Source organism: Myotis myotis, unplaced genomic scaffold, assembly GCF_014108235.1.
Source record: "Myotis myotis isolate mMyoMyo1 unplaced genomic scaffold, mMyoMyo1.p scaffold_m19_p_13, whole genome shotgun sequence".
Classification (NCBI taxonomy): domain Eukaryota; kingdom Metazoa; phylum Chordata; class Mammalia; order Chiroptera; family Vespertilionidae; genus Myotis; species Myotis myotis.
Window position 1 is genome coordinate 31,136,773 of NW_023416317.1, and position 20,872 is coordinate 31,157,644.

The 20,872-nt window shown below is 51.5% G+C and overlaps 1 protein-coding gene across 1 annotated transcript in view; it reads left to right on the forward strand.

The window, feature by feature from the left end:
• The first annotated feature begins 4,885 nt into the window (after positions 1 to 4,885).
• The window catches only part of KY (kyphoscoliosis peptidase), a 44,304-nt gene continuing 28,317 nt past the window's right edge, over positions 4,886 to 20,872 (forward strand). Inside the window, exons 1-3 of the mRNA XM_036332517.1 lie at positions 4,886 to 5,103; positions 8,204 to 8,266; positions 12,222 to 12,284. Of these exons, the coding sequence (XP_036188410.1) occupies positions 4,968 to 5,103; positions 8,204 to 8,266; positions 12,222 to 12,284 (262 nt within the window). The 5' untranslated portion in view covers positions 4,886 to 4,967. The remainder of the gene's footprint in view (positions 5,104 to 8,203; positions 8,267 to 12,221; positions 12,285 to 20,872) is intronic.

The window sequence follows — 20,872 nt, forward strand, 5'->3', positions numbered from 1 at the left end:
CACGTTTCTAGTTGCATCATGCAGATGGCAGAGTGAGAATTTGGCAGAAACAGCATGAAAGCATGCACCCCACATGCATGAGTACAACCCTTCAAGCTGGTGGGGCAGTATTATGGTTTGGGGCATGTTTTCCTGGCATGATTTGGGCCCTTTAATTCATGTGGAACAGCGTCTGAATAGCACAACATACCTAAGTATCGTTGCTGATCAAGTTCATCCTATCATGTTGATGGCGCATCCCAATGGAGATAGCTTCTTCCAACAAGACAATGCACCATGCCACGGTGCTCGTATTGTGCAGGAGTGGTTTCAAGAACATGAGGGAGACTTTACTTTGCTTAGGTGGCCCCTACAATCACCAGATCTCAATCCAATTGGGCATTTGTGGGATGAAGTTAAAAGAGCCATCAGGCAGCTGGTTCTACAACCATCAGATCTCACAGAACTGGACAGTGCTATTCATCAGGCATGGTGTCAGATTCCTCGCATCACCTTTCAACATCTCGTGGAGTCAATGCCCAGAAGAATCGCCGCAGTATTGAAGGCAAAAGGTGGCCCAATGAAGTACTGATGGGGTGGTCATAACAATCTGGCCACTCACGTTCAAATATATCCCATGTTCAAAGGTTGTTAAATCGCATTGTTTACCCATATCTTCAGGAAAAAATCACTTCCACTGTCGTGGTAAACAACCTGCTTCCCTATTTATAATGGCCTGGCCCTCTAGCAACTTCAGCGCGAAATTATAGCTAATTTGCCTACAAACGTCAGGTGGTCATAATAATCTGGCCATATATATATATATATATACACACACACACACACACACACACACACACACACATATATATAGGTACACATATACAAACACACATTTATTATATATGTTGTAGTAATTATAGATATTGTAATAGAAGGAAATGCTAAATAATAAAATGTTTAAAAGTGATTATCTCTAGATGGTGAGATCGGGGTAGTTTCATTTTCTTCTTTGTATAGTTTTTGCATGAGTGTGATGGAGTCCCTGTGTCACTGGCCCCCTATGGAGCTGCATGGCCCACTCACCTGAGCCTGAGGATTGAGCTGGGCCTGCCCTCCATCTCGCCACCTGCTCTGACCAGCACCTGGCACCTGCCTGTGCTCTCACGCTGAGCCCAGTTCACCACGTGATCTAGGCACCGGAGCCACACTCCCAGAGGCTCTTTTTCTCACACAGCTCGTGTGGTGTTTGACTATCTTTTCATCCCATCTTCCCCCTTGCCTGGCACCCTCGCCAGAAGGACAGTCTCTGGTGGCATGGTTCGCCTCAGACCTGCCCCTTGCCCTCGTGAACTCTCTGCTCTCCTGTCCCAGCTGATAAAGGTCCCCATCACTGCTCAGGTTGGCCGCAGGAGCCCCACCCACAGCAGTTCTCGCCTCAGACTGGCCCTGACAGCTCTCTGGCTCCCCTCTAACCCCTTCTCCTTGTACTTCAGCATCAAGCAGACCGCCCTGCTTTCGCTTCATGAAACATGTCATCTTCTCTCTCACCTCCAACACCCACCCCCCACCCCACCCTCAGGCTACTCCTCTGCCTAGAGAGCCCTCACCCTTCTTCCCTGGCTCCCTCCTACCTATTCATCCCCAAGGCCACTGTTTCCAGGTCAGTCAGCTCCACCTAGCAGCCTGCCTTCCTGGACCCTCCTGTTGGGGAGGACAGGTGTCCCTTCTCTGTGCTTACTCTGCCACTTCACCATAATGTCATTGCACGTAATAAGGGCTCAAGAACAAGCTGCTGCCTGGGCTTGGCAGCAAACCTAGCAGAATTGGAGAGCCCCCCTCATGCTATGGAGCTTACTGCAGCACACAATTCCTTGTCATGGCTCTGAAAATGGCAGGCCTCCGCCTCTCCCTGCATCCCTGGCAGGGCTGCCTCACTGCTCCTGAAGGCAGTTGGTTGCGCCTGACCAACAACTTGTGACTACTGCCACTGCCAGCAGTTCTCTGCCACCCTGGCCACAGAGCCTGGGAAAGCTGTCCCCAAAGGCTTGAGTCCAAAGGATTTTTCCCAGAGTCTCGGCAGAGATCTTAGACCCTGGCCCAAGCTGTGTTCATCAGGACTGTTGAGACCCTCTTCCCTGCAGGCTGGTGGCTGCTCTACCCTGGACCAGGGCGCTAAGCAGCCCGGCTCACAGGCATGTGATGGTCATGGGGGAGGGAGCTTTGGAATCATAAAGAGAGGGTGTCACCTGCTACCTATGAGAGGACCTTGGATAGGTCACCGACCCTTCCCCACTCTCCATGTGCCTCTTGGGAATCTCTGGAGAGGAAAAAGCGTTATGGCTGATGGCCCCTGAGGAACTCCTATTTCTGAGGAAAGACAATAATGTGCGTCAGAACACACACTTCCTGGCGAAGGCCTCATCTACTAGGAGCAAGCCTCCCCCTGTCGCCCATTGCCCTCTCCAAGATGCAGAGTCAGCTCATGGCTCAGAACCAGTCAGACAGCTGACGAATCCCACCTTTTAGCACAGGGGTGGAGGCAGTATGAGTGACAGCTGGGCATGCCTGGTCATCACCTGTGACGGAGGATTAAGGCAACAGTCCAGCCATTTTGACCACTTTATCAAAAGGAGGAGGTGGGCAGTGAGGACATCATCTCATCTCTCTGCCCATGCTCCTGGCAGGGAGCCGCTCTGCAGACCCAGGAAGCCTGCTGCTGGACTGGGGGCCATGGGTGGGAGTCCTGAGCAGTGGCTCCAGGTTCTGTGCAGCGTCAGGATCGAGGGGCGGCAGCATCTCCCAGAGCAGTTAAGGCAACACCACCCCTATTTCATGGCTTCATTCCAAAGCAGTGTTCTCACTGCATTTTGTCCCCCAAAAATATTGTCAACGATTGGAGACATTCTGGGTTGTCACAAAAGAGAAGTGTTTTTTTTTCTGGGTTCTAGTCTTTAGATCTCAGGAATGCACGGGACATCCCCCTACAACAAAGAATTACCTGGTCCCCAAATGTCCATGTGCCACAGAGGCGAAGCCCTGCTCAGCATCCCCTCCAGAGGCAGCTCTGTGAAGGCCATCATGGGGAGCTAGATCCTAAGTGAGACCCTCTGAAGCAGGGGAGTACGTGTGGGGGCTGGGAACACAAATTTCAGGTTAAGGGGCGTCAGGGTCACGGCTCTCCCCACTCAGCCCCCCTCCTAGGAAAGGTGCTGCCTAGGAGCTTCTGTTGGGATCTGCACCCTCGAAGGAGGTGGGCCACACTGTCCCACATGAGATGGAGGTACACTGACATGAGAGAGCTGCCTGAGCAATCTCCAAGGCCCCAGGGGCTTTTCGTAATCCACAGATCTTACTTCCCCAGCCATCTGAAAAGCAGCAAAGCTCAGCCAGCCTCTCAGCCATGTGCAGAGAAGACAGGACTCACTGCATGAGGAGACCTGCCTCAGGAGTCACCCACCTCCACTGGTCCTCAGCTCAGATCTCTAGGACTCCAGTTCAACAGTGTCAGAAGCCAGTGACCTCTCTCTCCATCAGATGCCCAGTGGGAGAGGGGGCGGTGGTGATGCAATGAGGCAGCTGCCTTTGCAGGCAGCCAAAGTGTGAGCCACAGTCAGAGGGGAGAGATCTTCCGAGTCTGAGGGTACAGCTGGGTGACCCCCCACTCCATCACTGACTTCTCTCTTTAAAGCCTGTCCCTATCCTCACCCTTCAAATGAGGTAAGAATGACAGCTACCATTTGGAGACCATTTATTATGAGCCAGGCACCTCAGGTGCACGCCATTCTCACAGTGTCCCCGTGAGAATGTGTATTATGCCTGTGGTATGGGTGAGAAAATCAAGGGGAGACAGCTGGTCGAAGGTTGCACAGGCAATGAGTAGTGGAGCTGGGACTAGAACCCAGGCCTGCACAGCGCAGTCTGCCTCCAAGAGGACCATGCTCCAAGGAAAAAGGAAAGGCCTCCATATGCTCAGCATTTATTCATGGCGGACACTCAAGTTAGGGGACTGACTCTGGCGAGGTGGGCCCCCCCATGCCAAGGGCTACCAGAAAGATGCCGCTGTAAACACTCCTAGGACCTGGAGCCAAAGGCCCTGCTGCTGTTGCCTGGGCAGGCCAGGCCCGGCTAAAAATAGAAGGGCTCTCAGGTCCAGCTCCCTGACCACAGCAGGCAGGCTGCTCCCTGGGCCCAGCCTCCTCCTCCCCCCTCCCCACTTGCCCACCAGCAGGATCCAGGCTTGTAGAAGGAACTGAGATGTTAAGGTTTTCACTTCAGGCCAGAGAGAGCTGTTGGGTGGATGCCCAGTGGGCATGTTCCAAGTTCTGGTAGGGCCATAATCGGGGTGGGGGTAAGGGGGAGCTTATGATCCCAAGACCCCATCCATTTCCTTCTTAGACAGGGAGCTGTCAATCTCCAAAACCCACACCAGGAAGGAGCTGGGCCAAGGCCAAAAGTTGGCCAATTTCTCCACACCTTGCCATGCAATCTGGAGCCCTGTTTTTCCTTCCTCTGAACTGACTCACTGTTGACAGCACTGTGCGATTCTGTATTTGCCATGGCTTTTGGAGAAGGTCTGCTTCAGGCCCTCTTGGGGAACCCCCCACCCCGAGATAGCAGGAATGAGGTGCACCAGCCACACAGAAGACAGTCCTGGCGTCAGGGACAAGTGCTTACAGCGGCAGGCAGGGGCGCAGAGCGGGAGGCTCTGGGGCCAGTGGCCTCAGTGCAGGTCTGGGCTCAACTGGGGATTTCCTTTCAAAGGTGACTTAGACCCGCTACATTAGGGGAGCGCCCTCCCTGGCGGGCCTAATGGCGTGTTTGGCAGAGTCAGCGAAACGCAGCGCGCAGCGGCTAGGTGGCGGGGGAGCGCCCTCTCCCGCGCCCTCGCCATCTCCCGCGCCGGGCAGCAGCGCGCACGGGGCCATTTGCAGCGCAGGCAGCCTTACGAGCGGCCGCGGCGCGCCGGCGGGGAGCGAGGTGGCACCATGGAGCTGAAGAAGGACAGCAACACCGTGTCCATCGACATGCTGCTGATCGTGCACTCGGAGAAACGGCGCGCCGCGCAGGGCACGCACTCGGACCGGCAGGCGGACCCGGGCGCGCTGCCGCATCGCAGAGGAGGTAACGCGCGCCCGGCCGACCCCCAGAGGTCCTAGCACCTCGGCCTCTTCACCCCAGGGTCCGCCCGCCGTGGGGACGCCCCTCACGCCCCCAAATGAGCACAGCGACACGACCCTCTCCCCATGGCTGCCTGCGCCTCCAAGCTGTGGCTCTGGCGTCCCTTGGCAACGCGCAGCCCCGTGATTGCCCTGAGTTGACTCCTGTGCAGGCCTGCGGTGCTTCCGTCAACCCAGGCAGCCAGTTTCCTCCAACCACTCTCTGAAAGGTGCGGGTCAGGGTTGGAAGATGCCCGGGAAGAAGGGGCCCAGAATCTCAGGCCTGAATCCTGGGTGGCCAGAGCCTGCTCCCCATTGCACATGCAGGGAGCAAGGATCCCAGGGAAATCTGGGTGCTGAGTCAGACTTGAAGATGGGAATCTCCCTTGGTGCCCTTGCACAACTTGCAGCCTCGGTTTCCTTTTCTTAAGCCCTCTCCCCCTCCTCCACAGAAGGCATAAGAGGTGTAAAGAGCACAGACTTGGATAGGGTTAGGCTTGGAATCTGCTGTCCCCACCTTATCTACTAATTTTCCTTTTCTTCGGACTTTCTGGCCAAGTGTAGACGGGTAAAATAAAGTGATTGTTTATAAAGCGATTGTGGGAGGCAGGTCCTGAGCCTCTGTATTCTCACAGCATGCAGGGGGCACAGACACATAATAATTGTTAACGAAGCCCCTCCGATGTCTGGGAACCTCTGGGAGGAAGGCCCCAGGAACCCTGGCGGAGAGGTGTGCGCATGCACTGGGCTGCCTGTGCACCAGTGCTTTGAGAGGGATGCCTGACAGTCGCGGCAAAATGGCTTCTGCCTCCCGCCTCCCCTCCAGCTCCAGAGCTCCTTGGAGTCTGCCCAGCTCTTCTGTCCTCAGAGCCCCCTTGCACATTGAACGTCCACCTTCCACCATCTGCGTTGAAGCAATGACACCATGGATGGCTTTGCCCCCACCAGCCACACAGGCTGGAGCTGTCCCATAGCTCCTGGTGATCCCTTGGGGAGGCAAGCAGGGGGGCAGGGGGCATAGATTCTGGAGAGCTGAGAATGTTAACAGGTACTCCAGTCTCGGGAGCAATTTGGGGGCCAACAGTTGTTTGGGTGGATTGGTTCTTTATTTCTCAGAGCTGCCCCTAGAAGAAGGGAAAATGCCCACCCGGGATATCTGCAATGAGGAAACGGGCAGAGGCCGCCAGCTTTCTGATACCAGAAGGCCTCCCGCAGGGTGTGGCACAGCCAGAGGGCCCCCACGAGGCCCAGCTCTGGGCCAGCCCATGAGTCCCTAGCTCCTCTCCCACTCTGATCACGTCTCCTAAAGGCTCTGTCACTAGAAAGAAAGGGTGAAGCCCCAGAAGTGCAAGGATCAGGACTGCTCCGGAAGGTGTCAAACGTCTACCACCAACCCTGCAGGACTCCAGACCGGTGCGCTCGACACTCACGGCTGTGACTCGGGGAAAAAAGACCCCGCTTGTGAGCCCTTTCTGCTGATATTTTTCTCCAAATATTTTCCTAACAGATGTTTCTCCCAGACCCTATGTCAGTGGAGAGACCTGTGTCTCATATTCAGTCAGACAGTTCTGCACCGGAGCAGAGAAGAGGGGGCGTGCACAGCCTGCGAGGCCTGCTGGGCAGTGGTGTTGTCCAGGAGACCCCTGGCTAAGCCAGCTTGCAAGCCCATGCAGCCTAAGGAGGAGAAATGCTGAGCAATTCTAGCTTGTTCCAAGGCCTCCTGTTGGTGCACAGACCCAGAACTCACCCATGCCCAATTCCCGGAGTCTCCTCCCAGCTCCAGGTCCTCTGCTCTGCAAAGGATGGCCTGAGCTCAGATACTGTCACCATGCAGAGGACTGACTGAAGATGTGACTTAAGGGCCTTTCAGCTGTGTCCTTGTGGCAAAAAGTAGTCAGGGGGACAGGAGGCAAGGAGTGTGGCACCAGGAATTTGGGCTGTAAGGCCAACAGGTGCTCTCTCCTCTTTCCTCTAGGGCCCTAGCATTTTCCCAGCCATGACTTCCACTCTAAGGCTTAGAGCAGTGCTTCTCAAAACCATGCCTGGAGGCCCTGGAGTCCACTCGGACATTCCTGTGGCTGTGGACAAGGTGGCCTAAAGCTGTTTTCACCAAGACTGAAGGAGCTTCAAAGTTTTAGATTTTAGCCCCAAAGCTGATGTGACGTATGCATTCCTCTCCAAAGGTGTGCTGCTGAGGTTTCCAGGCGGTAGGTCCCAGACACTGACTGTGCAGGGCTCTGCAGGAGGAGGGACTGGGGAGCCTTAGAGCGGTGGAAAGGGCTGGAGGACCAGGCTTGAGGCTGAACTTCCAGGAACAGCCTCATGAGCTGCTCCGGTGAGGAGACCTCCACTGCCACCAAGGGTCCCTAGGTGCTCTTTTCGCACCAGGAACTTGATTTTATTGCAGCTGTTCCCATTGCCAGAACATATGCCAGTTCTGTGCCAGGAACTTGACCTTGCAGCCACCACTTCCAACTATCACCGGAGGTAGAGAAAGCTTCCATTCTCTTTCCTGTTGCCTCACCAGGTCCCAAGATGGAATTGGACACAGGTGCCACTGACGGGCCAAGCCTAGGCCACATATGTCCATGCTCTAGCTGCAAGGGAGGCTGGGAGAGCAGGCTACTATCACTTTCAGTTTCCATAGGGATAGGCAATCTTTGCCCACTCCCATCCCACATCAAGACTCTAAAAGTGGGAGACTTACCACATACAGAAATAGGCAGGCAAAGTGAATGGCAAATGTCTTTGACAACAATCCTCCCATATTTATGCAGTGGAGATGTGGGAGTGAAAAATGGGCCTCTCTGTTGCGATGATTCTGATAACCAGCCCTTCCCCCATTGGAAACTACTGTTTTAATATTTTTTCAAATGTTTAAAATATGAATGGTTGCATTCATGCTCCTACGTGTATCTCCATCCTGGGTAGCCTCCCTCAGATCCTGGGAGAGCCACATTCCACCAGCCCCACGTTAATCCAGATGCGTACACACTAGCACATCATTTGCTGGCCTGGGTCTCGGCACCACAGAGAGCCTCATGCCAGTCCTTGTTATTTCACAGGACTCCAAGGCGGCGGAAACGGAATACAGAAATGGCAGAAAATAGAAGGAAACGGCCTGTATGGTAAATTCTCCCTTTTCATTTATTTTTTTCTTTTTAGTTTCTGGACTTCAACACGTTTTGAAATGACTGGACACATTGGGTCTCATTTGTTTGAAGACTGGCTCTAGTCACCTAACCACTCAGAAGTGGCTGCTTGTAACTCAGCCAGGCATCTGGGGCCACTGTGACCCTGGAAAGTTTTCCCTGGCATCAGGTCCCCTGATTTCCTGGAGGCTGGATGGGGGCAATGCCATACGTTTTTGTACCCATGTGTTCACGGATGTCGTTTGGGATGTGAGGTAGGTGTGTTCCCACAGAGGTGGGGCTGCTCATGTCCTACAGGCTATCCATCTTTGGGACTTTTTTTCTGAATAGAGGGGACAGCGTCCTGCCTGGAGGCCTGGGAGATGCCAGTGGCTACCTGCTGGCCCGGGACCCAGACGACCATAAAATCTGAGAGAAGCCAGCTTCCAAAGCCTCCTCTCTCTGGTGCCAGGTGCCTGTCGTCCTGCAAGCCCCAGATCTGGGGATTTTATGCATGGACCAGCTCTACTAAGCCCTATTCTGTGCCCGTCAGAGATTCATTAGCCCAGCCTCCAGGAGCAAACATCAGTGTAACTTCGTCGGGGTGTGTGAGAATTCTAATAAGAGTGAGACCACCACTCGGAACTCCAATAGGGGGCTCAGTCAGAGTCCAGAACAGATGACTGACTGATCAAATACCAGTGAGAAGGAACCACCCTCTGTGACCTTCCACCAATGGGGAAACAGAACCCCAAATGAACAAGACCAAACAGCTCTGCTTTGCCATCCTTCTGACAGTAACAAAAGGAAAGGATGAGGTTCTAAAAGTAAATTCACTCATTTATTTCCTCAGTAAAGGTCTACAGTGCTTACTCTGTGACAGATGGGATTCTAATTGTTGGGGATGAAACAGTAGACAATACAGTCAAGAACCTCTGCCCTCACGGGGCTACATTAAAATGATTGTAATCATAACGTCATTTATGAGTCTCAGTGTCCTGGAGGTGAAGAGTGTGCCTTTGTCCTCTGCCCTGTGCATGGGGATGAATCATTCTCATGACATGCACTTCTAGAGACCACCCGCTGAGTCCCAGCTGATGGGCGTGCATGGGTGGGGTGTCTTCCTTAACCTTGCTGTGGGGCTATCCGATGGGAGATGCACCTGCTGCCACAGCTCTACTGAAGCAGACACCGAAGTTAACAAAACTATGCTGCAGGCTTGTGAGAATTAAGATAAAACTCAGACCTCCAGAGACCTGTTGGCCATAGAAACACATAGCCCATGCAGGCCTGTGTGCCGGGCCACTGTGCCCACGGGCAAGTGGGCAATCGGGCCGCAGTGGTTTGTTGCAGCCCTCTCACCTTGCCTGGGTTGTCTGAAATTCATCCTATGTCTTCTCTGGCATGTTATTACATCAGGAGAGCATTGAATTATATTGAATTCATCCTCTTTTTACCATCTTTGGGGTTCCTAATTTGGGGGAAGTTTAGTGGGAAATACAACAAAACACAAAGGGACACGGTAACTTTTACAAGACTCTTCTAAAAGGTCTTAGCAGAATGTGTCATCCAAAAAAGAGGATGATTAAAGTAGTTCTTGCAAAAACTAAGAGTTTCAGGCACATGCAGGGCCGAAGAGGCCTCGAACCCAGACCACTCCTCCAATATATGTAATTTAAAGTAAAATTTTATTTATTTTTTAAATGACACACTTGCATGCATGTGGAAGTTAAAGGTATGGCTTTTTTCTGTTTTCTGATGGTGAGATTCTGGGTACATATCTGCCTTGCTGGTGCGCAAGGCACCCAGCCCTGGTACCAGCAGGCCCTCCCGCCCAGCCCTGGGAACTGGATGGCGTGCTCAGCTGAGAAGGAAACAGCTGATGGCTTATGCTGGTGGAGTGTGCACGAATGTGGCTGAACCTGGGACTGATCCAGGAGGGCACATGTGCCCCCTTTTGCTGCTCTGTGCACTCCTTGGGCTGGGGTGTTGGCAGGGTGAGGGGAGCTTAGAGGGCTCCAAACTTTTCCAAGCAGCTGGTGTATAGGGCCAAGCCACCCCCACCCCCCAGCTTGCCCAGCAACGGGCTTCCCCTGCTGTGATTGGCTGCTTTCCTTGGTCCTGGCTGAAGTCTGCCTAGCAGCACAGGGATTGACGCCCCACAGCTACAGGGAAACCAATTGTGCAGCCCTGACTATAAATACCCCACAACAGCTATGCCAGCTAATTGCCTCCTTGAGGATTCCCTTCCCAGATCCTGTTTCCTCCCTCGGCCAGCCGAAATACAGCCAGCTGTGCCCGTAGGAGGTGGCCTCCCTGTCCCCTAGCCTGAGTCTGGCCTGGAGCTGGCCCTCAGCTGATCAACCTATCATGGCCCGGGGGGCTCAGGGTCCTGGCTGACCTGCTTACAGAAGGCTGGAGCCAGCAGGGTTCTCCAGGGCAAGACGCTGCCAGGTGGATCGAAAGCCCCGCCCAGCTCAGGGCCCCACCACCCACCATGACTGGCTTCTGCTTGGACCCAGGCGTGGGAGCTCTGAGCAGCAGATCTGGTTGGGTGCACGAGGGACGCATCTGAATGGAACTTGGTCAGGCCAGTGCCCCAGAGTCAGGCTTGTTTCCAGACCCAGAAACTGGTCCCAGTGGTCACTTCCAGTGGCAGGCCTGACAGCCTTTCTGCAGACCAGTGGAGGCCAGGGGAGAAGATGGCTAGCCAAGGTGGTAGCAGTGGGTCTCATCAGGTATCATCATCGTCACCTCCCTGGCTGCCACAACCCTGGCCTTTCCAGCTCCTTCTCCCACCTCTCTGAAGCAGAAATTCAAGGGCAACCTCAGTAAGACCAGGCCACCTCAGCATCTGTAAAGGGAGAGATGTAGGAAAGGTGGTGCTTCCCCAAGAAGCCTGTGGGTTCCTCCTCATCGCCTATGGCAGGAGCAGGGCATCTCCTCTCTGACCCCACTAGACCCTGAGGACAGCTCCGTGTTCCGGGGACATAAACATTACTAGCACATGTAGAGCACTTTCACATAGTGGGCGCCTTGCAAATGTTCGTGCAGCTGAACCAAACTGCAAATCACCCCAACTCCTGGGCTAGAGTAAGAGGCAGGCTACCCCATTCTTCTCAGAGGGAGGCAGGAGGTGGAGCTAGGAGCCCAGAAGCTTGGGGTCAGGCCCTAGGTCTGATGCTCCCTAGCTGCAGAGACTGGCAAAAGTTAACCAGTCCGAGCTGCTGGTCCCTCAGCTATAAAATCCGGACAGGAACCTCTCAGCCTGCTCTACTAAACCGTGGGAATGTCAGGCATCCCCATGCGCTTTGAAGACTGTGCCCAGCGACACCAAAGTCTGAAGTCATGGTTACTTAACCCATGGAGGCATCCCCAGTTTCTTTTGAAGACTCTGTATTGGGTGGTGAGCACACAATACAACATACAGATGACATGTTATAGAATTGTGCACCGAGACCTATAGAATTCTATTAACCAATGTCACCCCAATAAATTCAATAAAAGTTTTTTTAAAGGAAAAGGATCGCATTAGTATCCTCAAAAAAGGCCAAAGAACCACATTCCCATAATAGTATAAAAATTTGGATATATATTTTTTGAAAACTATGAGGAACACTAAAAACCATGACTCCAATAGTCAAACGAAGCTAGTAGTAAAAGTACAAAAAAAAAAAAAGAATCTGTGTTGGCACCTGCTGGGAGGTGTGAAGGTGTGTGCACAGGGCTTCCAGTCGTGTGCCTCTGCGTTCAGGTGTGTGACTGCTGATTCCCACGTATGCACGCTGTGGGGCTGTGCAGGCGGGTGTGCCTGTGTTCAGGCCAGGCCTGGGATGACCTGGGCCCCCACCAGCCTGCCTTTCTTGCAGAAACGCAGCTCCCCGCTCTGCCCGGGGAAAATTCCACTGTGGTCCCAGTGGTCACGGCAGGTTCCTCTGTCTTCCTTAAATAGGAAACCTGGCAGAGAAGCAGCATCCTCAGCAGACCCAGGTCATCACTTCCTACGACAACCAAGGTAAGGAATTCGCCATGTCATGACCCCTTCTCCAGCTCCTGTGTGCCAGAGACGGCGGCTGTGGAGCTCAGACTGGGGAGCAGGTCCTCTCTATCCCATGGATGTTGGAGCCCCCTTTCCCTCTTCTTACATCCCATGGGAAGCAGTGAGAGGCTGCATGGTATCATGGGATCGAGAAATAGACCTTGGGCCACAGAACCCACTGGTATCATCATCATCACCCTCCTTGCCATCGCCGTAGCCGTCATTTACTGAGTGCTAACCTTGTACCAGGCACCCAGCCAAGCCATTTACATGATTGTTCTCATATAAATGAAGCTTCACAACAATCCTCTTTGATTGGTACTCCTACTATCCTCATTTTACAGATGAGTAAACTGAGGCTTGGAAAGGTTGACATCTGTCCAAGATCAAATGGCCAGCAAGACTCAGAGCTGGGCAGTTGACCTGACTTCCCGCCAACCACCACCAAGTCCTGAGCTGTTAACCTTCAAAGCTCTGCTTTCACCACAGCAGCCCCCCCACCCCCACCCCACACACACACACCAACCCCAACACCCGTCTCCCCTGCTGGCTCATGCGGAGCAGGAGGGCTGCACCGCTGAGGCTGGAGGTGAGGCCGGGTTAGAGCTGCCATCCCTGCCTCAGCTTTCTGCTCTGCATTAAAGACCCTAAGAGTTCATCACCAGTGCTCTCAGCACCGTTGTCCTAACCAGTAAGGAGATTATCTAATGACATCCAGGGGGCAGTGATGGCTCCCTGGAGGATTAGGGCCTCGGGGGACTGTCCCCTGAAACTTGTGCAGGAAGGACCTGGCCATGCGGGTCTCAGTACCCCTTTAGGCCAGAATTCCTGAGAATGAGGCTCCAGGACAGGACCCAGGGCCTCTTGGCGGGCCCACCATGAACTGCCACCTGCCCTGAGCACCGCAAGGACAAGCCTGGGCCTTACCGCTTCTCTGGACTGGCAGCACACAGCAGGCCACAAAACAAGAATAAGCAACACCTCACTAAAATGAGAATGGATTAGCAACCATTTGTCTTGCTTAGTTCTGGCCAAACCCCTTGGTGGGGTCCTGGTGTTATCCCCGTTTGCACAGGAGAAAGTTGAGGCTGGGGATGCTGCCATCCCAGAGCCTGGCTCTAAGGTCAGATCTCTGCACTGCACTGCCTCCCTGTGCCACAGGCAGACAGGGGTGGGCTGGTCACCAGAGCTGTACCTGGCACCCTGGTTCATGTGTGCCACTTGCATGCCACCTCCCAGCATTCAAGGCTTCCAGGGGGACAGGAAGAAGGGCAGCCTTGTCCTCCTATGAGGATTGGAGCCCTCTGTAGACTGGTATGGGCTGGGCAGGGTCCTGTGAGAGCCTGGGTCACAGAGAGAGGAGGGCTCCCCATCTTTAGGGGTGTAGCCAGAGTTCACACTGATACTGACCCATTCATTCCACAAAAAGCAGTTCCTGATGCAGGCACTGGGGATCCATCAGAGAAGGAAACAGACAGAGGCTCCTGTCCCCATGAAGCTGACACCCTAGTGAGAGAGACAGATGACCTAAGGAAGGGACTCAGATAAGGCTGGAGGGGAATTTAAAGCAGGAAGGAGAATAGGGGGTGGGTATATGTGCACATGGGTGTGTATTAGCCTCCTATGGCTGCTGTAACATATTATCACAAAGTCAGTGACTTAATACACATTCACTCTCTTAAATCGTTCCAGAGACCCCAAGTTTCAAATCCATCTCAAGAGCTAAAGTCCAAGTGTCGTCAGGCAGGTCATGGGGAGAACCTGTTCCTCCCCTCTTCAGCTTCTGGAGGCTGATGACACCCCTGGACTTGTAGCTGCATCGCTGTAACCGCTGCTTCCATTGTCACATTGCCTTTTATCCGTATCAGTAGTTAAATCCCCCTCGGCCTCTGTTTTATGAGAATCCTGTGATTACACTGGGCCCACCCGCATCCTCCTGGACAATCTTCCTAACCCGAGATCCTTCGGTTACTCACATCTGCACAATCCCCTTTGGTGTATAAGGTGACATTCACAGGTTCCTGGAATTGGGACATGGATATCCTTAAGGGCTATTATGAAGCCTACCACAGGGGACGATTTAAAATAGAATAGTTGAAAAAAGACCTCCCTGAGAAGGTGACATTCAACTAAGGGAGGAGGTGAGGGAGCAAGCCATGCAGGTATCTGGGGAAGAGCTTCCAGCAGAGGAGCCCGGGTGTGAGGGCCTGGTGTGCTCAGGAAGCGGAGAGCAGGCCACCTTGTCTGAGGGGCGTGGGTCGGGTGGACACAGGGCAGACGCTGCAGGACCTGCGAGGCTACCCGCAGAATGCTGGCTTCTAATCTGAGTGCCGTTGGAAGCACTCGGTGTTAAACAGGAGAGCCGCCAAAGAGTAGAGAATAAACAGAAGTGGGCGAGGTGGGTGCCAGAAGACCTGTAGACGGCAGCATGATGATCCAGGCAAGAGAGGCTTCCCCTGGGGTGGATTGGGGTGTAAGAGAAAGAGGGGAGTCAAGGTTTGGGAGCTGAGGATGGAGATGGAGGAGCCGCAGGAGGCTACTTTTAGGGGAAGAACCTGAAGAATTCAGACTGGGCCTGGTTGAGGTTGGTGCCAATGCCAAGCAACCACATGCCTGCTATTTTGGATCGTAGTGACCAAGGACATCAGTATTCCATGTGCCACTCTCCTTCTCATCCCATGAGCCTTGAGCCTCGTAAGCTCTGTTCTGGGAGCCACATCAGCCCCCGTGCAGCTTCCTCGGCAGCTCCTTCTATGACAGTAACAGCAGGGCCCCAGGGAGACACTTGGTGTGGGCCAGTCAGTGACCTAAGCCCCTTTTGGGGGGGTCACCTCATTTAACCCCACAACCACCTTCTGTGTAGGTTATCACTCCCATTTTACAGATGGAAAAACTGAGACCAGAGAGATTTTAGTAACTTGCCTGAAGTTACACACAGCTGGCACATGCCAGGCCTGGAAGTTAAACCCATGTCTGGGAGCTTCCAAAGCCAGTGGGCATAGCTGCTCCACCACACGCCCCCTTCCATACAGGGCAGGGACCAATCTGGTGGGGATGATAGGGTGCAGCACCCCCTCCACTTTCCCGCCAAACAAGAAGTTCAAAATTTCAGTCCGAACTCTTCCTCAGAGTGGTCCAGCTTTCCCCCTCCTCCTCACCTCATCATTCAGTGGAAGATTTGACACAATGGGTGACAAAAGATCATGGAAGGGGCTTCAGAAGATTAGTCTGAACAGGTGTGAGGTTGAATGAGAAGAGCGTGCTTAATTCCCCCCCTAACTTCAGGCCTCGACAGTGACTCTTGGAGTCAGTTTTCTGTTGAGGCGTTCGTCCTCCAGGTCCTCCGCCCTTATCCCCTTGCAGACCCCCTGCCTTCTTTGATCATGCACGCACTGGCGTCACACCGCCCTGTTCCCAGATCTGGGACTGCCCTAGGGCGCTCCGCTCTGCAGAACGAATCGTCAATGGCCCTGTGTTTTCAAGAGCCCAGTGGAAGCCGGGTCAGTTAGGGCCACAGAGACGCCCTTCGTCACACACGCCGGCCGGGGCCCCGGTGACCTCACCCTGAGCTCTGGCATGCTCGGTTGTCATCTCATAACTAGAGCTGCTGAGTGGGGCTTTCATAGCGTGTCCAGCAGTACCCGGTGAGCATTCCACAGAGCCGGGCTCTCCCCATCACCATCCAGCAGGCTGCTCTCGGTGCCACAGCTCACCACGCCCTGCGCTAACGCTGACTGCTGCACTCTGGGGCAGAAACCACAGCAGGTCTCTTGACCACCTACCTCGCTAGAGTCTGTTTTAGGGGTATTTTTCAAACGCTTTAGCTGAGGTTTGCTGATGCTCCGCTACTGCAGGAAAATATCCCAAGGCAATGAATTCAGGTTGTAAACGTGGCAGCCAGTTACGGAAAGAGTTAATGAAGACCTTCAGTCAATAAAGGCAGCTGTCTGAGATGTGTCCCTCATTTCCCACACATACCCCCGTGTGTACACGCAGCCTCTGCTAACTGATCAATGCTTCAGGCAGCCACTTCCAATCAGAGTTAATGAACAACACGAAATCTGTTTGCCATCTCTGCATTAGTAATTCTGAGCAAATTAGGCCTTTAGACAAACCCTGATTCCAACCTGCCGAGACCTGGAGGGAAGCTGTCGTGTGGGAGGACTCTCCTGGCTGGGTGAGTGGCAGGCCGGAGCAGCGTGCCGGGGACATGCTGGGCTTGCCGGCCGCACCTCTGCTCCTGAGAGGGGGAGGGAGAGGGAAGCGGAGCCAGTGGCAGCTGGAGAAGCCCGTGGGAGCCACTTCTTAGGCTCGCGGAAAACAATCATTTAGACACTTTCACTAGGACAGCCAGAGCTGCAGCTTCAGAAATGCTATTTGGGTGACAGCTGGTAGAAGTGGGGGGGGGGGGGGGGATGTCATGAAAGCGCCAGCCAGGTGACCTAAAGTCCCTTTGGGTTTGGTTGTGACCGTTACGATTAGTGTCACGGTATCTGACTATACTTAGGGTTTAGAGCTCACCTTAAATTTTGTTCTAAATGATGTCCCACTCCTTATCATTGGAGATTGGTCAAATTAATTTTTTCCCTTAAATTAAAAATATTGTTTGATACAGGAATGCTGTAGTCTGCAAACTCTTACCAATTCCTACCTTTAGGAAGCATGGGGCTGTGCCGTGAATGCTGCTCACCTGGAGGCCACAAGCCCAGGCCCAGGCTCAGTTCCTGGAGCGGAGAGCCTCCGGAAGTGCCCTCACAGACCGGAAACGGGAGCTGGGATCGCTCCCACGCAGAAGAGGCGGGCGGGGAGCTGTGCTGTTTGCTCAGAGGGTGCTGGTCAGCCGCACCACTTTGGGGAAGAGCCAGGAAATGGGACCCGGGAGAATGTTGGACATCGGCCCCTGGCCAAGAGGGGAGAGAGAAGAGGAGGTGCAGGAGGAGAGATGAGAAATGGTGGTGCGTTCTGCGTGTGGCTCCCTCAGACCCACTCTTTTCGGCTCAGCTCGCTCATGCTTTGACAGAGAGGTGGCTGAGCTGGGAGAGGCGGGACGTACCTGGACATGAGGAGAAGTTTGGGGAAGAGGCTGGTTGTTGAGCCCTAAACCATCAGCCACGTTGTTCCGTTTGGCAGTTTCTCTAAGCTTTTGGAGATGGTCCTAGCCCAGCATTTCCAAACTGTTTTGACAAAGTAGTACTGAGTCGGGGGAGCTCTCTGCTGCGGGGCTTCTCAGAGCACTGTGCACTGGGACCCGCAAAAAGGGGAAGTGGTCATGTTCCTCAGCCTTTGTTTTCACAAGGCATCGGGCAGTCAGATGACGTTGGGCACCCCCTTTGGAGAAACACCTGGGAGTGTTTGGGGTGGGCGAGTGAGGAGGCAAAGGAGAACAGGCCCAGGCCTCACCCAGCTCGGGAGGACACGAAGGGAGTCTTTGCTGCTGATGGCAATGCTGCCGGTTCGGTTCCTAAGGACAAATCTGCAGCATGCTTTTAACTCTGAAACGCTTAAAGTTGTAATTGTAATGCCATAGCTGATTGTCTTTGGAAGTGAATGGTCTAGAAACTACACTCAAAATGAATGTTAACCCCTTCAAAGTAATGCTCAGGAGGCCACGTGGTAGCTCTTAGAGTTGTTTGAGAATTACTCTCTTTGGCATGCTGAGCAAGTTTTTGAGCTGCACAAGAAAGTCAGTATTGTTATTCTGTGAAAAATTATTGTATCACATTTAGCAGGCAACGGGTTAATAAAAAGAGCTCTGACAAAATTAGTAAGGAAAAAATAATATATCAGTTGGAAATGGGGCCATCCACAAAATAAGAATTTAAAATGGCAAATAAATATATGAAAAATACTATACTAAAAATTAAAGAAATACACAAAAACACTAGTTGTCACTATTCATTAATAAAAAGTTCACCCTGGCCGGTTTGGCTCAGTGGATAGCGCTTCAGCCTGTGTACTGAAGGATCCAGACTCAATTCTAGTCAAGGGCACGTAGCTCGGTTGCAGGCTTGATCCCCAGCCCTGGTCATGGTACAGAATACATGTGGGAGGCAAGCAGTTGATGCGTCTCTCTCACATCAATGTTTCTCTCTCTGTCTCTCCCTCTCCCTTCCATCCCCTTTAAAAGTTAATGGAAAAAATATATTTGGGTGAGGATTAACAAAATAATTGTTATTATTATTTTGTAAAAATAGTAAAAATCAAATGTCAGTGAGGGTAGTCGTAATTTATTTTTGCATTACAAAGCACTCCAAAACTCAGGGGCTTAAAACAGTAAGCATTTACCAGCTCACAAGCCTACAGTTTGGCTGGGCATTCTTGTCTGAGCCACACCCAGCTGAGCACAGGTCCTGGCTGGCTTGCTCATGTGTTGTGGTCAGCTGGAGGGTTGGCTGGAAACCTACTGGTCTAGGGTGACCTCACCTGGGATGGCTGTGCTCTGCTCCATGTGGCCTCTCATCCTCTAGCCTGGGATGAGAGGAGGCTAGCCTGGCCTCATTCACATGGCAGTTGTGACTGGGATCCTAAGAATGAAGGCAGGAGCTGCAAAGTCTCTTGAGGCTGAGGCTCAGAGCTTAGACATCATCACTTCTGCCACATGTTAATTGGCCAAGCCAAGTCATTAGGCCAAACCAAAACACCTCTCCACGGGGGGAAGTACAAAGTACTGTGGCCAGTGTTGCGATCAGACAGCAAGAACGAGCAAAACGGGCATTATCGTAAACTGATAAATTCATTCATGGGTAAAGCTTGCCAATATCTAACAAAAGCCTTAAAAATCTTCACAGCTTTTGATCCAGGTTAAAGAATTTATTCAAAGGAACTGATTTGAAAAGTATGTAAAGAGGTATGTGTCAGAATGTTCATCACATCACTGTTTATATTAGCAAAACATTTGGGAAAAGTTAATTATCCCATGAAAAGGTTTTGGTTATATGGATTATAAACCATCTATTGAATAGAGTACTATGCAGCCATGTAAAATGATGACATATGACCGTTTTCACTGACTTGTAAAGACTTAAGAAGGCAGATTACAAAAAGCATGTTTCCAACAATCCTACTTGGGATTTTCAATTTCTATTTTGTATCTTTCTCGATCACCCAGGTTTTTGTTGTGTTTTAATTCTGCTTGGGCTTTTTCTATCAGGTTGGGGGTTTTTCATTTTTTTTTATTTTAAATTGAGTTTTAACATATGCATTGATTTATGTAACCATCAGCACAGCCAGACTACAGAGCAGTTCCGTTACCCGCAAAATTATCTTGTAAGACTCTTTGTCATCACATCTTCCCATCACTCCTAAGAGTTTCTTGGCATTATTGAAGAGTTGTTTTTTTTAATCCTCACCTGAGGACATTTTTCCATTGATTTTTTTTTTAGAGAGAGTGGAAGAGAGAGGGAAAGACAGAGAGAAATATCGATGTGAGAGAAATACATTGCATGTGCCCCAACCAGGGCCTGGTACACACCCTTGACCGGAATTGAACCCGGGACACTTTGGTCCGCAGGTCGACGCTCTATCCACTGAGCCAAATCAGCTAGGGCTGAAGAGTATTTCCAGCTTGGAGTGATTATGAATAGCTTCTGTAAACACTTGTACATAGGATTTTGTGTGAGCATAAATTTTCATATCTCTGGGATAAAAGCCCAGGAGTGCCGTAGTTGGGTCATATGTTAAGTATATGCCTTGTTTGATAGGAAATGGCCAAACTATTTTCCGGAGAGGCTGCACCACTTTACATACCACCAGGAATGTATGAGCTTCAGTCTCTCCACAACCTTGTCAGCATAGCGTATTATCACTATATTTTTATTATTGCTCTTCAAATAAGTGTGATATTTTATTATAGTTTTCATTTGCATTCGAGTGGCTAATCATGTTGAATATCTTTTTGTGTGCTTACTTGCCATTTCTATTTTGGCAAAATATCTGTTCTTTTACCCATTTTCTAGTTGGATTGTTCTGTGCACTTCGGTAAAAAGTCAATGTGCCATATTCATGTGGCTCCATTTCTTAATTATTTATTATACTCTGTTGATTGATGTGTCTGTCTCTTTGCCACTATCACACTGTTGTGATTACTGTTGCTTTACAGTAATAGGTAGTTGGAGTCCTCTGATTTTTTTTCCCCAAAACTGGTTTGGCTATTCTAGTTGCTGTATCTTTTCATTTAAATTTTAGGATCATCTGTAGTGATACCATCCATTTCATTCCTGATATTGGTGTCTTGGCTTCTGATTTGTGTCTTACCTCTTTTTTTTTTTTTTGTCAACCTGGTTAAAGTGTTTATCAATTTTACTGATATTTTCAAAGAACCAGCTTTTAGTTTCATTGATTATTCTCTCATTGATTTCTTCAAATATTTTTTTCTGTAATGCACTTTTCTCCTTTCCTTCTTGTATCTCAATGGCATGAATGTTCGGCCTTTAAGTATTGTTCCACAGGTCCCTGAGGCTCTGTTCACTTTTTTCTCTCTGTTATTCATGTTGTATAATTTCTATTACTCTATCTCCAAGTTCATTAAATCTTATTTCTGTCATCTCTGTTATTGAGCATATCCA